Source organism: Amia ocellicauda, chromosome 19, assembly GCF_036373705.1.
Source record: "Amia ocellicauda isolate fAmiCal2 chromosome 19, fAmiCal2.hap1, whole genome shotgun sequence".
Taxonomy (NCBI): domain Eukaryota; kingdom Metazoa; phylum Chordata; class Actinopteri; order Amiiformes; family Amiidae; genus Amia; species Amia ocellicauda.
In genome coordinates, this window is record NC_089868.1 from 8,862,515 (window position 1) to 8,878,351 (window position 15,837).

Here is a 15,837-nt window from a genome sequence, read left to right on the forward strand (position 1 = left end):
GTGCTTTGCTGTGTTTTGACTGTGTATTAATGAGCTTAGGTGTATATGCAGGGTGTTACTCCAAGGGCAATTAAGCCTGAACTCTATTGGAATTAATTTTATTTTTTCATGGTTTATAATAAAACAATTAGAAAACAAAAAACATTATATTTTATTTTAATTGTATATGTAGTGAAAACCAACAGTTAATGATCCAGGGAGTGGATTTCTGCTCAATGGCAGAGCCATTTTAAATCCAAAAGCAGACTTTTGGGGATAAATGACTGATATAATAGGAGTTGACAAAATATTGATTGTGCGATTAAATCAAGGTTGGCGGTAACTGTGAAGTTTTGTCCTACCAACTTCCCAAAGTCTCTTAACTGGGTCAAACTGGGACAACTTTTGAGTGATTAGACAAACAGAAAAAGGAAAAGAACGCTGATCTGTGCTAAAGTTTTCAGCCGAGTCAGTGTATGTGGGGGTTAAAAAGAAACATAACCATTTAATGAGTTTGGTGTTAGCACACAAAAAAGCAAAGCAAAATAAAACCAGAGCCTCCCACATCTCCATATTTCAAACAAATTCTAACCTAAATGCTCACCAGACAGACACCTTCCACTGCAGACATTATATATTAAATGGCATGCAGCTAAAAGAACAGCCACACTAGATATCCATTTAAACGTGGTTCAATCAACTGGGCTGCTAAGATGAAAGATTGTTCAATAAACATCAGAAATATATTACTGTAAAATAAGCAGAGTTTAATAAACACATTTTTCTTTCACTGAAATGTAATAGTAAAAAAACATTGGTAAAAATATAAGGTTGCAATATTTTCATCTGTTACAGTATACAGATGGATGGATGGATAGAACAAAAGAAAGACAAATGTATTAGCTAGGAAATATCTAGGCTAGATAAATAACAATAAATGGACCAGTTTGACCAAATAAACATGTTAAACTAGAGTTTAATTCCATAGCCTGTACAATATAATGTATGAAGGGTACAATATGAAATAATTTAAATAATCCCACCCTTTTTCTTAATACTATTCAGAGTTGCGTAGGTACAAATAAACCAATAAGTCCTTCTAGAAAGAAACCCACACATCCCTAGAAAAAGATGCTTTGCTCAATGTAAATGAATGGAGTCAACAGGTTACACAAGCCATCAGGGAATAAGACCATTCTATAAATGTTACTGAGTAATCAGTGTCTGATGCTGGCTCTCACCAAAATAAGTCTCTTTTCTTGTAATATAGCACGACTTCTGAATTAGGTAATTACATCTCCCTTTAATCTTCCACTGGCAATAAGTAGAAGGAAAAGTTCTGAAACCCCTTCAAAGAGGGGAAAAAACAGCAAAGGATGGATATTGATAGATTTGGTTATAAAGCCCTTTCTTCAAGAAAAGCAATCATTTTAAATCACACTGAGACCAGAGTTAAGAATAAATCACAAAGGCATGTAATTAATTTAAATTCCAATTAAGTAAACTACTTTCCAGGGCAGATATTCCTGAAATTAAGCGGATATTTAAAAATAATTAAAGCAACTGAAGCTTTTCATTCTGAAACCTCAGACTGATCTAGTAATCAAAATGTTGATGGTGTGGTAAGCTGGGGTTACTCTGTCACAATGGTTACACAGATCATTCGTAAGATAAACACAACACAAATCTGCATTTCAAATCAGCTTAGCATGCTACAAACGACTACAGCCGCAACGCACTCGTCCCAGAGCCGTGGCACTGACGGCACAACTCTGCATGTAGACTTGGATTTCCATGAAAGATTTAGCCAAGAAAAAAGGTGAGAAAATAAGTTCACATTGTACATACTTCTGCGTTCCGAACATTTAGAACTCATCAATAAAACATCCCTTCCCTGCTATTTGATACTGGCAAGGTGGGTTATTATTTCAAACGGGCGATGCATTTTTAATGCTCCTTCTTTCACCCTATCTGAACTTTTCCAGTGGCTGTTTTCTCATTAATATTCATTTCAAACAGGGAGCTTCCATGAGAAAGTGATCTAACGGGGAGAACGCCAGTGCATACTGAAGTCGGAGTCTGTTCTAGATGAGCACAGAGAAGTTCATAAATACACAATAGATACATGATCCAACAAGACAGATTTAATACCCTTTCACTTCTGAAGGTGCGTTACTCCAATCCTTTTTGTGGGTTGCAAACTTAATAATCCTCAAGATATGTTTCCCATCGTGTTTTAATAAGAACTTGTTACCAATACATTGCAGAAAATCTAATTATTATCCTTGAAAATCACTATACCCATGAATGGTATCTATGATCTGTTACCTCAAAATACTCCCTCTTTTCAGGGTTGTACCTTATCAGAGTTGACAACCCACATCTTTCAGAAACTGAAGGTGTGTAATTCAGTGACATACTGTGAAGATCACCTTATATGCTAGAAGGAGCCCTGAATAGATTTACAAATGAGCCTCAAGCAGCGCAAATGTCATCAAACTGGATCGCTCTCTGTGAAGCTAGAAGTTGGCAGTCAAAGACGAGAATCCTGACTTCATTGTCCTTCAAAAGAAGTTACAGTTGTATATCTGTCTCAAAAGGTACCTTCCAGAGGCATACAGCAGTTCACTAAGAATATGCATCTTCAATTATTTATTCACACATCGTGTTGTTTATCTTCACGATTTAATCTCATTTAAGTTTATGATTGCCACTAGATTATATTGTCTGTTTACTTTTAGGGACATATTATTGCCTACTATATAAAGCTATATTTCACATAAACAAATTATTTTTTTTCCAGTCTGGCCAAAGATGGAGTTAATAGACCTGAACAAAGAAGGGAATTGGATATTATTATTTTGCTCTCCAAACTGTAGGCAATAGATTTATCAACAGCTTTCTGGCTTCAACCTAACATCTCACACGGAACAGGCAAAAAGAATGATATTTGTGATATTTGGGAAAGTGTTAATACAGAAAGGATTTCAACAGCAGGATTACTAAAGGAAATAAAATGCAACAATACAACACCTTTTTTTCCAGGACAAAACAATGTCAATGCTGTTCTATTATCACAAATCACTGTTAAATTGGATATGCTAAGAATGCAAAGTGCAATTCCACCCACATAGGAAAGCATATCTATCTGTCTGTCTATGTATCTATCTATCTATCTATCTATCTATCTCTGCCTGCCTATTTGATTTTTCTCCTCTCAGCAGGAAGACAAAATATTAAGTCCTGCACCAGTTCTCCTGTGTGTAAAGATTCGGACAGGAAAAGGTTTGGGTGTGTGAAGTCCTGGGATGCTCTTTCAGGGCTTTTTCTTTCTGAAGTAACAGAGCTAATGACACAGAGACACCAGAAGGCACTAACTAAAGTTACTCACTAAAGGAAGTTCAAGGGGACACCCTAAGGTCAAATCGGGTCAGAGGTAAGAGTTAAGTAGTTAAAAATAGAATAATGTCCCTCTAGGATAGGCAGATCAATAAATAAGGAAGTGCCGTCAATACTATACTGCTCTTGACAGAATATAAATAACTATTTGTACTCGGTGTCAATCTTGTTATTGGATTATATAAATAATGCATTGTTTTTGTAGTTGCTTTTTTTCTTTTTTTGCAAATTGAACTGCAAGAAGGGTTACTCACTATCATTCCCTGATATAGTAGCAAATCAGTTTTCTGCTTCTTTTTATAATCTGCTCTATTCAGCCTTCCAGTGTCATTCTAATAAAAGTAATATGCATAACCTGCAATTATATGAAATTATATGAAAGAGCAGGTCATATTACTCAAGCAGTGGTGTTGTGATTAGGTTAAAAAAAAAAAAACTGCTTATTTTGTATTCAATCTCAGGGGAGCAGTTTATAGATACATATAATACATATACATATAGATACATATACTCTTTTAACAATTCAAATACAGGTAACTTGTGCAAGTAGTCTGGGAAGTGGGAGAGAGTGTGTTTGCCTGCTCTAAAGACACCTAAAATTACAAAATTACATTACTACTATTAACATTACTACTTCTACTTCAAGCACCATTTAGCTATTTTAGCATGCAGACAGGGGCACCATCAAATAGAAACAAATGGAGGCAATGCAAATAACACTTGAGTTATAATATATTATCTGATGTGCTCATGACTGACATTCCAGAGCAGCATTGTTTTTTAAAAGCTAGATAATTCGTTCAAAGTTTTATATGAGAAAAAAATGAAAACAATGTGTTTAGCTACTTTACACGATGTCTTGCTTTGAATCGTTATTAGCTAGCCATCTGACAGTGAAATGACTCGATATTTATTTGATCAAGCTTACACAGTCAACAAATGGAATCCTTAACATTTCATTAAGCTAGCAAGACATTTATTTGTTTAGCAGATCTCTCTGGGTTGGATGTGGTCTGATTTTGCTCTCGTGTCTGTCATGCATGGTTCAGCTTCCAGAGGTGGGTTGCCAGGTTCAGTCTATTTCAGCCTGAGTGAATGAATTTGCTTCTATAAAATAGCACCACCTTCACCAAAACTACCATGATCATGGCAGCCACGCTCTCACATCATCTGGGGCACCTCTGAGGCGAAGCGCTGGTGTTTTTATTTTTATTTTTTAATATTATTAAATAGTGCTTAGTAGACCTTTCAACGTCAGCATTTGACATTTTTATTGAATGCATTTTTGAGTAAGACATCAATGCAATACTGCAAACTAAGAAACAAGAAAAGCCACAAGACGATACTTGATCTGACACAAATCAAGTATGACATGAAAAAACAAGTAAAAACTACTCCTTAACTACAGTCCGCTCAATATCACCCTGAAGCACACATCAGACTTGAAATGTGCCACTGAAATTGGCTTGGTGTGGAGAATAAGTTTAAGAATCTCCCACAGAAGGACTGAGCAGCAATGATTTTACAGGGAGTACAGCTGTATGAAGCAACCTAACAATATCAGGAGGGGAAATGAAGCAGGCTTACCTTGCAGATCTTGTACAGAGAGTCCTGGCCGTCGCCGTCAGAGTCCTTGAAGTAGTCGTGCGCTGGGAATGTGCGGTGTATATCTCGGGTTATCACTCCCTCCTGGGCAGAGTCCTGGAGAAAAAATAGCATAGACTACTGTGAAGTGTCCCGATTTGGAGAATCGGTACCATGAGCAGCAATAAACCTTTCTTTAAGCTGAGGAGTACTAGTACTAGTCTTCATCGAGACTGAACATATTTAATGAGCCTTACAGAGGGAAATGGTGAGAGGGTGGCTTTATGTTGTCGCTCTGGGGCTCTCCCAGGTTGAGTAAAGATTATTTTTGAGACTTTGGTGGGGTAATATAATTGGCAGATTTTATTTTTGTAATATATTTTATGAATCCCTCATCTGACAACAAAACAAACACAGACACTAAAATGCATCAGATCAGCCACTGGATTCTGCATTGTAATAAATAGTTATAATCATCTCCATCATCAGCATTTATTTAGTGCGGTATAGGTGTATATGATCTTAGGATGGATGCAGATGCTACATAAATCAGGCATCATATGTGCAACAATAAAAACATGTAATTGTGCAAATGAGACAAAATTGTTTAATAAGAGACTGTGGGCCACATTATAAATCAGAAACCTAACTGAATTGAATACCAAACTGGTAGGAAATTATGATTTCTTGTCTTTTTGTCTCTTCCAAGAAAGCATTCCAGGAAAACAGTCCTGCAAGCTGAAGATAAAAGCACAGGACATAGGAGAGGCTAAACACAGAGAAGACATTCTGAATAGCCTGAATACCAGCTCTGTCTGTTACTTCCCTGCTGTCATTTTATTTTCCCTCCGATTCTGTTTAATAGAAGTGCCATCTTTTCTTCTCTCAGTGATTGAGCCTGACCTATTGAGGCTGAAGGAGACAGGGTGTGTGTGATTGTCTTTGGATGTGTGTGGATTGGCTTAACTGCTTGTGTATGCAATCTGTGCAAGTCTGTTGTTGGCTACTGTGTGCACAAGTACGAGTGGGCTTACATGAATGTGGATTTGTGTGTACTTATGTAGGATGTGTTTTTGTGTGTGTGTGTGTTTGGGGAGTTCTTTAGTAGTGTGTGTGTGTGTGTGTTGGGTTGGGGTTTGTGGCAAGAAATTAATTGCTTGGAGATGCTTGAAGAAAAGAAAAAGGGATCAGCACTATATTTCAATGACGAGATTCCCTTCTGTTATATAAATTGGAAAAGAGGCGATGCATTTTAGTATAAGTATAAACCTGATTCTGACTGGCAGCAATTTCAGCTTGCATTATATTCAAAACTGCACTCATAACCATAATAATAATAATAATAATAATAATAATAATAATAATAATAATGCAAGATTAAGATGATTGCAAATGGTAGTCAGGTGACTGAAGTAATGAGACTCCAATGGATATAAAAGTAAGAACAACCATGAAACCTTAAATGGACAGTTGTTTCATGCATTTTCAACAATTCTAATATGTTTCATTTCCATCTGAAGTATCTGCAAGGTTGAACAGCCAACCTGAGTATAGATAGAAAAGTAGTATACATCAGTAATTTCTAAAGGAGTAAACTTCTGAGCCGCAGGAAAGCCCATCCTGGAAGTTAAATGAAAGCATAGCCTACTTACATCTTCGAGCCAAGGACAAATTCTGTCTGTGTGGGATTAAAGAGACAAACACCCCTCTATACAGCCTTGATGGATCAGAAATAACTGCAATTCAAAGAGGATCAATCTGCTTCTGCACGTCAACTATCTCAAATAGCCAACATCGAGAGCAGCAGGGCTGTCCCATGTGCAGTTTATTCTGCTTTACTTTGTTGATCTTTAAAAGCTCATTATGATCTGTTAGATATATTGACAAGAGGAAATCTGGTCTAGATTTCAGAACATGGCCAACTGTCTCTCTCTCTGGAAAATGTCTGAATTCCTGTATTCGTCCTGCTTACTTCCACCGTGGTGTAAATCTGGGGCTGTAGTAATTAATCTTCGTGAAGGAAAGCTATTTTAGTGTACTGCTGATATTAAATCAGAGGGATGGCTCACCCTGGGAGTCTCTCCACCAACAGCAGTCTGAGAAACAGATATTCATCATTCACAACTCAACCTGGGAACTTTTCTATTAATAACAGGCCTTTGAAAAAGACGCTGAGCCATCAGGCTGATAAACAGGGCAGGCACTGGAATCTGCTGGAGGTCCCTTACCTCACATGCCATTCTGTTTTGATTGGCTTTTTATTCATTGTATAATGAGATGTGCGTTATTGTCTGATTTCTATTTCTGTCATCCCAGATAGTCTAGAATAAAAAATCTCTATTTCCATAGAAGGTACAAACAAACACAATCTTTTTTGAGTTTAAAAGCTAAAGAACTCGGCATCTTGGTCCTCCTTATTTGTAGACCTTATACATCAGATTGCAGAGTGCTGCAGCTGCACTGACTGACAGCCATCGGAAATTCCTGCTCTCAATCTAGAAAAGCAGACATCTTATATCTTCTACAGTCAGCAGAATGTTAGGATACAAAATGCTTTAGAGGCTGATTAACATTGAACAGTAAAACAACCTCCCTCCCTCATAATGGCAAAACTGGGTTGATTTATTTTACATTAGAAAGAGGATCAGAAGTTCTGAACAATAATCTGAATAATAATAATATTTTGTTTAAAAAAAAACTGAAAGTTAACAATAATAATGTCATACCCTGTATTTTCACCTTTACCTGTGCTTTATTGTATTTGTTGCCCTCTACCGGTAGCAACGAAACATCCACTTAATATGCAAACAATGTATGTGATTTGCAATGTCTGGATTGTTAGGATGAAGGAACGGAAGAACTGCAAGAAACACAGTAAACTCGGGTTACCAGCAAAGACGAAATGGTTACTTTCTTTTTCTATTTGAAATGGCACTGTGCTATCTTTGTGATTTTTATTTAGCATGAACTTTGATATTTTTTGCAGATTCAGGAGTTAATTTTCAGCGGACTGACAAAAATAACAATGAGCTGGAGGCACAGAAGATTCAATTATATCAATACTTGTAAATCAACATAATATTAGGACACACCCCAGTGGCTCTGTGCAAGTATCTCCTGCCTACTTGTTTAAAAAGTTATTAGGGCTAATGTTTGCACTGTTTTTCACCAGTGGACATGTGATTAGCAATGATTTTATTTTTTCCAGCTGATTTATTGCAATTATCTTCAGTCTGAAAGCTGTCAGAGACATATAATTTGTATTTCTACCTTCCATATTATGTTCCCAGCAGTGGCGGCCGGTGAGTTTATGAACTGGCGGGGCAAGAAAAGACCTATGAACACGTGTAACATATTAAAGAATACAGATTTAAAGTACATTCTACTTAATAAAGCTGCAATGCTATAAACAACGATTATATCACAACCCATATAACACAAAAAAATCAAATACGAATATAGTGTAGAATACAAATACATGTGTCAAAAACAAATATGTCCACGATTGTAATACAAACACTTGCTTCCCTGTCTTTTCTATAGCTAAAACTGTAGCTGTATAATCATTAATTCAAAATAACACTTGCCGAGAGCAAACTATATTTTATACATGTGTGCTGTCTCATCTGCCTGCGCAGAAGCGAGTGCGCTGTAGTCCTCTGCACACTGATACAATCTAACCGCTCACTCTGCAGTTCTGTATGTCCCTTTATAAACACGTTCATGTTTTCCTGGTCTCTCTAACAAGTGTTTTAAGTCCTTGTAGCCAGAGTTTGTCCACACGGTCTTTCCCCCGAATACAAAGACAAGGAAAACAAAAAAGCGATTTTCCAATAACGTTTGCCGTAAGACACGTTTTCTCTTTGAACCATTCTATAAAGCCCTGTGAACTTCCCTTCCCTTTTGTGTGATAGCAAGATCTGTCGCATGATGGTGACCTAAACGTAGGGTTTAAATATTGTTTTCAAATTACAACAAGGAAAAGCAATTTTCTAACAAGAAATGTACTCCGTTCATTGTGATCACGTTTGTACAGGACTCACAGCAGTACACAACTCGGGTAGCGCAGATCTGCGCTGCTCCACCAATGGGATCATTGGAATTCTGCATATCTGCGCAGAACTGATGAAATCTGCACTTCAAGAACGCGACCTCACTGACGAGCGGGAAATGAAACGTTAATATGCAGTAAGGCGAAGGGCCGAAGCTAAAGTGCCCCTTCTGCACTCATTAAAAACTCGTAAAGCGCATGCGCGACTGCCATATCTGCTGTGTTTCTGCCCCACTGGCCCCTAATGACGGGCCACCGCTGGTTCCCAGTCTGGTCTAGAAAGGGAAACAGTGGGTTTTCCTGTTCTTTTTCATGGGAGACCTACAAAAGTTACAGTAAAATACAGTGGAGACAATGTGTAGATACCTATCAAGTTCCAAAGGTCAGTGTTCCCACAGCTCAGTGCAGGCGTTTAAATAATGTAATCAACTATGTTGAAATTCAATAAATGAAGCATGTGTCATACACAATGCACTAGGAGTACAGTGAATAATGCACAGCGCTATTCTACGGTCCATGGAGTGCAAGGAGGGAACAGGCTGGACACAGTCTGGGGTGACGCTGGCAGGAGGCGAGAGACCGTACAGATCTGGAGTGTGTTGGCCGGCGGTGGAGGATCAGAGAGGGCAGGCGGAGGGACAGTAGTGATTGCATTACCTGTGAACCAGAGAGACGTGAACGTGACTGAGAGAGCACCCCGCAGTCCTAAATTAGCAGTAATTTGGTGCGGCCTGTCTTGCCAACAAACTCGGTTGTAATCTGTGTCAGGAGAAGGAGCGGAAAAGGACCAGAGCAGCCTTTTGTTCTTGCCGATTAAATCTATTACTCTCATCCTAATGGCCAAATATGACACTAACTCAAGTTAAATTAAATCTACCAGTTTTTTCATTTACTTGCACTCCAAGAGACTTCAAATCCCACATTGCTTTTGAAGTGCACACACACATAACCCTGTTTTTTCTTTTCATTATTAGTATTTGTTTTGTTATTATTACTTTATTTTAGGTAAAAAAAAAAGGAAGTGTCTATAAGCCAGAGTAATGTAACATGAATGTCAGTGGATATTCCCTTTCAGAAACCTTTCACTCATAGCCTGTGTAAAAATAATAATAATAAAATAGGGCTTTTCTGCACTAACAGTATCAATCCCTCCTGATTTAGCTGGTGTCTAGTCTAGACGAAACTGTGACCTTTTTCATTTGGCAGATTACGCAGTTGTACTAGCTCTGTTTTAGCAGCATCAGATTAATACAAGCAGAGATATCATCATTTTAAATGGAAGCTGGGAAATGCAGCCTGAAAATTACACTGAAGGCTAAGGCAAAACAGAAGATATTTCTGCCAGGCATGGAGCCAAGCTTATATATATTTTAATGTTTTCTTCATGATTCTATAGAGGAAAATATAAAGTATTTTTATAATATAAGTATACACAGTACCATGTTAGTAAAGAGGTATGTAAAAATAATAATAGTAATACAATTTAAATAAAAACATTTTAGTCCAATGTAGATTTTGTTGAAAGAATCCCCAATCCATTGCAATGTTTTGAATTCTTCCCAGTTGCTTCTGAGATAAATATTATATATATATATATATATATATATATATATATATATATATATATATATATCCATCCTGTGGAGATATGTAATGTTCAAACAGTAAATAGAATACTGTGCAATTTCCTTTCAGTTCTAAACCAGTTAATTAAAACTTTTCGTTTTTTTAATCTATTGTCAATGTCTACAACTAATTATAACAAATACACTACATCAACATGTGTATTATAAAACCATTAATTGTATCTTAGGCTACCGGTGACATTGACAAATAAAACGACCTTCATTCTTGTCATTTATCTCCCTACCAGCAGCCAAGGATGCAATTATAGGCTTATAATTTGCAGTCAGACTTAGTTAGTATTTTTATTTAAAACCTGTTTTTTTTTTTTCTGAAATACTGTCAAGAAAGAGTTTTCAGTGATGGTGTGTTGGGGCTAAAGCAAAGGTATTATACCCCAGATGGATATGGTTATCCTCCTGTCAGTAATATTTTGCATTCCCAGTTTCCTTTACAAGCAAGTATTTTATTTTCTGCATCAAGACTAAAACAGATGAAGCTGTGCGGACTCTGATGCAAGAGAAATTGTCACAGCATGCAGTTGACTAATGGTTCTGTTAATTTGTCATGACTTTCCCTGTTAATTTAAGCAAACAGAGGTTACAGCATCCTACCGTGCCATCACTTATCTGTGATGTTGCCATGGCACTGGCATATTTTACAGGGGATCAAAATGTGAGAATTAATAATACAGTTTCATTTAAAATTAAAGTATGGTCATTCCAACCAGAACAAAACCCACCAGAAACAAATATAAAGGTCTGTCAACTGACCACCTCGCCAGAACTGGGTGAGGGATTGTCCACCTGCTTCTCAACCTTAACAAAACATGACTTTCCATCTTTCTCTAAAACACTCCCTGTATTGGAGAAATTCAGTCACATCTGTATTCATTTCTATTGGTTTTCCTTTCTAAACATTGTAAATCAAATGTTCCATCTTTAGTTTCTGACATCGATATATTGACACCTCAGAGAATCTGTGAGAGACCAACAGATGTTGCAAGATGAGAGGAATATGGAGATAACCACACAGCAGTCATGTGATTGCTTGATTTTAGTTGTATACTGAATGGTTTAAGTCTATGGGTTTATAATTTGTTTGTGGTGAAAACAGATCATTTTATATTTATGGAGGGTACAGATGTATTTCTGTTTGCTTCCAGATTTTAAAAGCTGCCAGGATTAATGTTACTGTACAACATGTGGGCAGAAGAATAAGACACCAAACATATACACTCACCTAAAGGATTATTAGGAACACCATACTAATACTGTGTTTGACCCCCTTTCGCCTTCAGAACTGCCTTAATTCTACGTGTCATTGATTCAACAAGGTGCTGAAAGCATTCTTTAGAAATGTTGGCCCATATTGATAGGATAGCATCTTGCAGTTGATGGAGATTTGTGGGATGCACATCCAGGGCACGAAGCTCCCGTTCCACCACATCCCAAAGATGCTCTATTGGGTTGAGATCTGGTGACTGTGGGGGCCAGTTTAGTACAGTGAACTCATGGTCATGTTCAAGAAACCAATTTGAAATGATTGGACCTTTGTGACATGGTGCATTATCCTGCTGGAAGTAGCCATCAGAGGATGGGTACATGGTGGTCATAAAGGGATGGACATGGTCAGAAACAATGCTCAGGTAGGCCGTGGCATTTAAACGATGCCCAATTGGCACTAAGGGGCCTAAAGTGTGCCAAGAAAACATCCCCCACACCATTACACCACCACCACCAGCCTGCACAGTGGTAACAAGGCATGATGGATCCATGTTCTCATTCTGTTTACGCCAAATTCTGACTCTACCATCTGAATGTCTCAACAGAAATCGAGACTCATCAGACCAGGCAACATTTTTCCAGTCTTCAACTGTCCAATTTTGGTGAGCTTGTGCAAATTGTAGCCTCTTTTTCCTATTTGTAGTGGAGATGAGTGGTACCCAGTGGGGTCTTCTGCTGTTGTAGCCCATCCGCCTGTATGTGTTGTGGCTTCACAAATGCTTTGCTGCATACCTCGGTTGTAACGAATGGTTATTCCAGTCAAAGTTGCTCTTCTATCAACTTGAATCAGTCGGCCCATTCTCCTCTGACCTCTAGCATCAACAAGGCATTTTCGCCCACAGGACTGCCGCATACTGGATGTTTTTCCCTTTTCACACCATTCTTTGTAAACCCTAGAAATGGTTGTGCGTGAAAATCCCAGTAACTGAGCAGATTGTGAAATACTCAGACCGGCCCGTCTGGCACCAACAACCATGCCACGCTCAAAATTGCTTAAATCACCTTTCTTTCCCATTCAGACATTCAGTTTGGAGTTCAGGAGATTGTCTTGACCAGGACCACACCCCTAAATGCATTGAAGCAACTGCCATGTGATTGGTTGGTTAGATAATTGCATTAATGAGAAATTGAACAGGTGTTCCTAATAATCCTTTAGGTGAGTATATATATATATATATATATATATATAGGGTTTAAACCCCTACCTGGGTGTTAAAATAAAGTTCAGAAGGAGGACCCCAAACTCATGTTTAACTTCCCTATACCCAAGCATAAGTAGGTAACAGACACCACTTCCCAGCATTCATTGCTTAGCATCCCTCCTCCACTCTAATCACCACCTTTGCAGCAGGTCCTTAGCTCTTTCCACACACTGATTGGCTCAGTTCAGCAAGCATCGCCCAAAACACAATCTATGTAGCTTCTCTTGGAAATGTCCGAACTCGTGCACGTGAGATTAAGGCTTTCAAACCAAACCAGGTCCCTCGCAGTATTTTGCACTCAAAAAGTATCACATCCTTCTTTACAGATAAATCCATTGAGTGTCAATGTAAAGCTAGTTAAAATAAATAGATATATCAGATCAGTGAGATAATTAAACAGTAATACATTACCGTTTTAACATTCAATGCACTGTGTACAATATCTGTTTCATAATAAGGCTGTAGTTCGTGTGCCAGCTTCACTACATCAGCAAGACTGAGATTTGCAGGTTTTAAATCAAACTGATACAAGTCAGGACTTTGTACTCCACCCTGTGCCCAAACAATATGAGTTATATATATTAAATAACTAAAATAACAAACTCATCCGAGATAACTGTAGGGCTCACGTTCGGCTCACTGCAGGTGGGCTGGCAAATGTGTAATACAGTACAAGAATGCATCATTCTCCAAAGGCCCAAAGCAGGCTTTCCCATTTCCACAAAGACGCAGACATCAGACAGGCACAAATACCCACCACCCCCAGTATATCTCTGCCAACAAAATGATGGAATCTTTTTTTAGCTAACGCTTTCTAATTTTTCGAGTGCCAACCAAACCCCAGGGGTTGAGACTGGATTTAACGCCACCATCTGTGGAAATGACAACAGGGCCTTATCACCGGAGAACACTACAAAAAAAGATGCGTGGTGTGTTGCTGCTTATTATTTTTCTGTGTAATGTGCTTGCAGATCCACCTTCCATATAGGGGAAAAAACCTTCAAAAGATAGTTTCTTGCTTTTTTTCTTTTTGAAGCAAGCAAGGTTTGAAGTATAAATGCACAACTGAGCTATGCTCTTAGCAGCCAAAGTCAAATTTTAATACATTTGTACATGGTACAGGAATGGAATTCTCTACATTTACTATACAATAAGTCTCTCACACAAAAGAGTAAGAATGAACTGGAAAAACATAACAAATGCATGTATGTATGTACTTTATATACAGTGAGGGAAAAAAGTATTTGATCCCCTGCTGATTTTGTACGTTTGCCCACTGACAAAGAAATGATCAGTCTATAATTTTAATGGTAGGTGTATTTTAACAGTGAGAGACAGAATAACAGCAAAAAAAATCCAGAAAAACGCATTTCAAAAAAGTTATAAATTGATTTGCATGTTAATTAGGGAAATAAGTATTTGACCCCTTCGACTTAGTACTTGGTGGCAAAACCCTTGTTGGCAATCACAGAGGTCAGACGTTTCTTGTAGTTGGCCACCAGGTTTGCACACATCTCAGGAGGGATTTTGTCCCACTTCTCTTTGCAGATCCTCTCCAAGTCATTAAGGTTTGAGGCTGATGTTTGGCAACTCAAACCTTCAGCTCCCTCCACAGATTTTCTATGGGATTAAGGTCTGGAGACTGGCTAGGCCACTCCAGGACCTTAATGTGCTTCTTCTTGAGCCACTCCTTTGTTGCCTTGGCTGTGTGTTTTAGGTCATTGTCATGCTGGAATACCCATCCACGACCCATTTTCAATGCCCTGGCTGAGGGAAGGAGGTTCTCACCCAAGATTTGACGGTACATGGCCCCGTCCATCGTCCCTTTGATGCGGTGCAGTTGTCCTGTCCCCTTAGCAGAAAGACACCCCCAAAGCATAATGTTTCCACCTCCAAGTTTGACGGGGAGGATGGTGTTCTTGGGGTCATTCCTCCTCCTCCAAACACGGCGAGTTGATTTGATGCCAAAGAGCTCGAATTTGGTCTCATCTGACCACAACACTTTCACCCAGTTTTCCTCTGAATCATTCAGATGTTGGCAAACTTCAGACGGGCTTGTACATGTGCTTTCTTGAGCAGGGGGACCTTGCGGGCGCTGCAGGATTTCAGTCCTTCACGGCGTAGTGTGTTACCAATTGTTTTCTTGGTGACTATGGTCCCAGCTGCCTTGAGATCATTAACAAGATCCTCCCGTGTAGTTCTGGGCTGATTCCTCACCGTTCTCATGATCATTGAAACTCCATGAGGTGAGATCTTGCATGGAGCCCCAGACCAAGGAAGACTGACAGTTATTTTGTGTTTCTTCCATTTGCGAATAATCGCACCAACTGTTGTCACCTTCTCACCAAGCTGCTTGGCGATGGTCTTGTAGCCCATTCCAGCCTTGTGTAGGTCTACAATCTTGTCCCTGACATCCTTGGACAGCTCTTTGGTCTTGGCCATGGTGGAGAGTTTGGAATCTGATTGATTGATTGCTTCTGTAGACAGGTGTCTTTTATACAGGTAACGAGCTGAGATTAGGAGCACTCCCTTTAAGAGAGTTACGTGTTACACCTGGGAGCCAGAAATCTTGCTGATTGATAGGGGATCAAATACTTATTTCCCTCATTAACATGCAAATCAATTTATAACTTTTTTGAAATGCGTTTTTCTGGATTTCTTTGATGTAATTCTGTCTCTCACTGTTAAAATACACCTACCATTAAAATTATAG

General features: G+C 38.5%; 1 protein-coding gene across 2 annotated transcripts in view; it reads right to left on the reverse strand.

The window, feature by feature from the left end:
• The window catches only part of rabgap1l (RAB GTPase activating protein 1-like), a 219,621-nt gene that overhangs the window by 106,155 nt on the left and 97,629 nt on the right, over window positions 1-15,837 (reverse strand). For both annotated transcript variants that reach the window (XM_066692340.1, XM_066692341.1), the window contains exon 14: window positions 4,966-5,079. In XM_066692340.1, coding sequence (XP_066548437.1) covers window positions 4,966-5,079 — 114 coding nt within the window. The remainder of the gene's footprint in view (window positions 1-4,965; window positions 5,080-15,837) is intronic.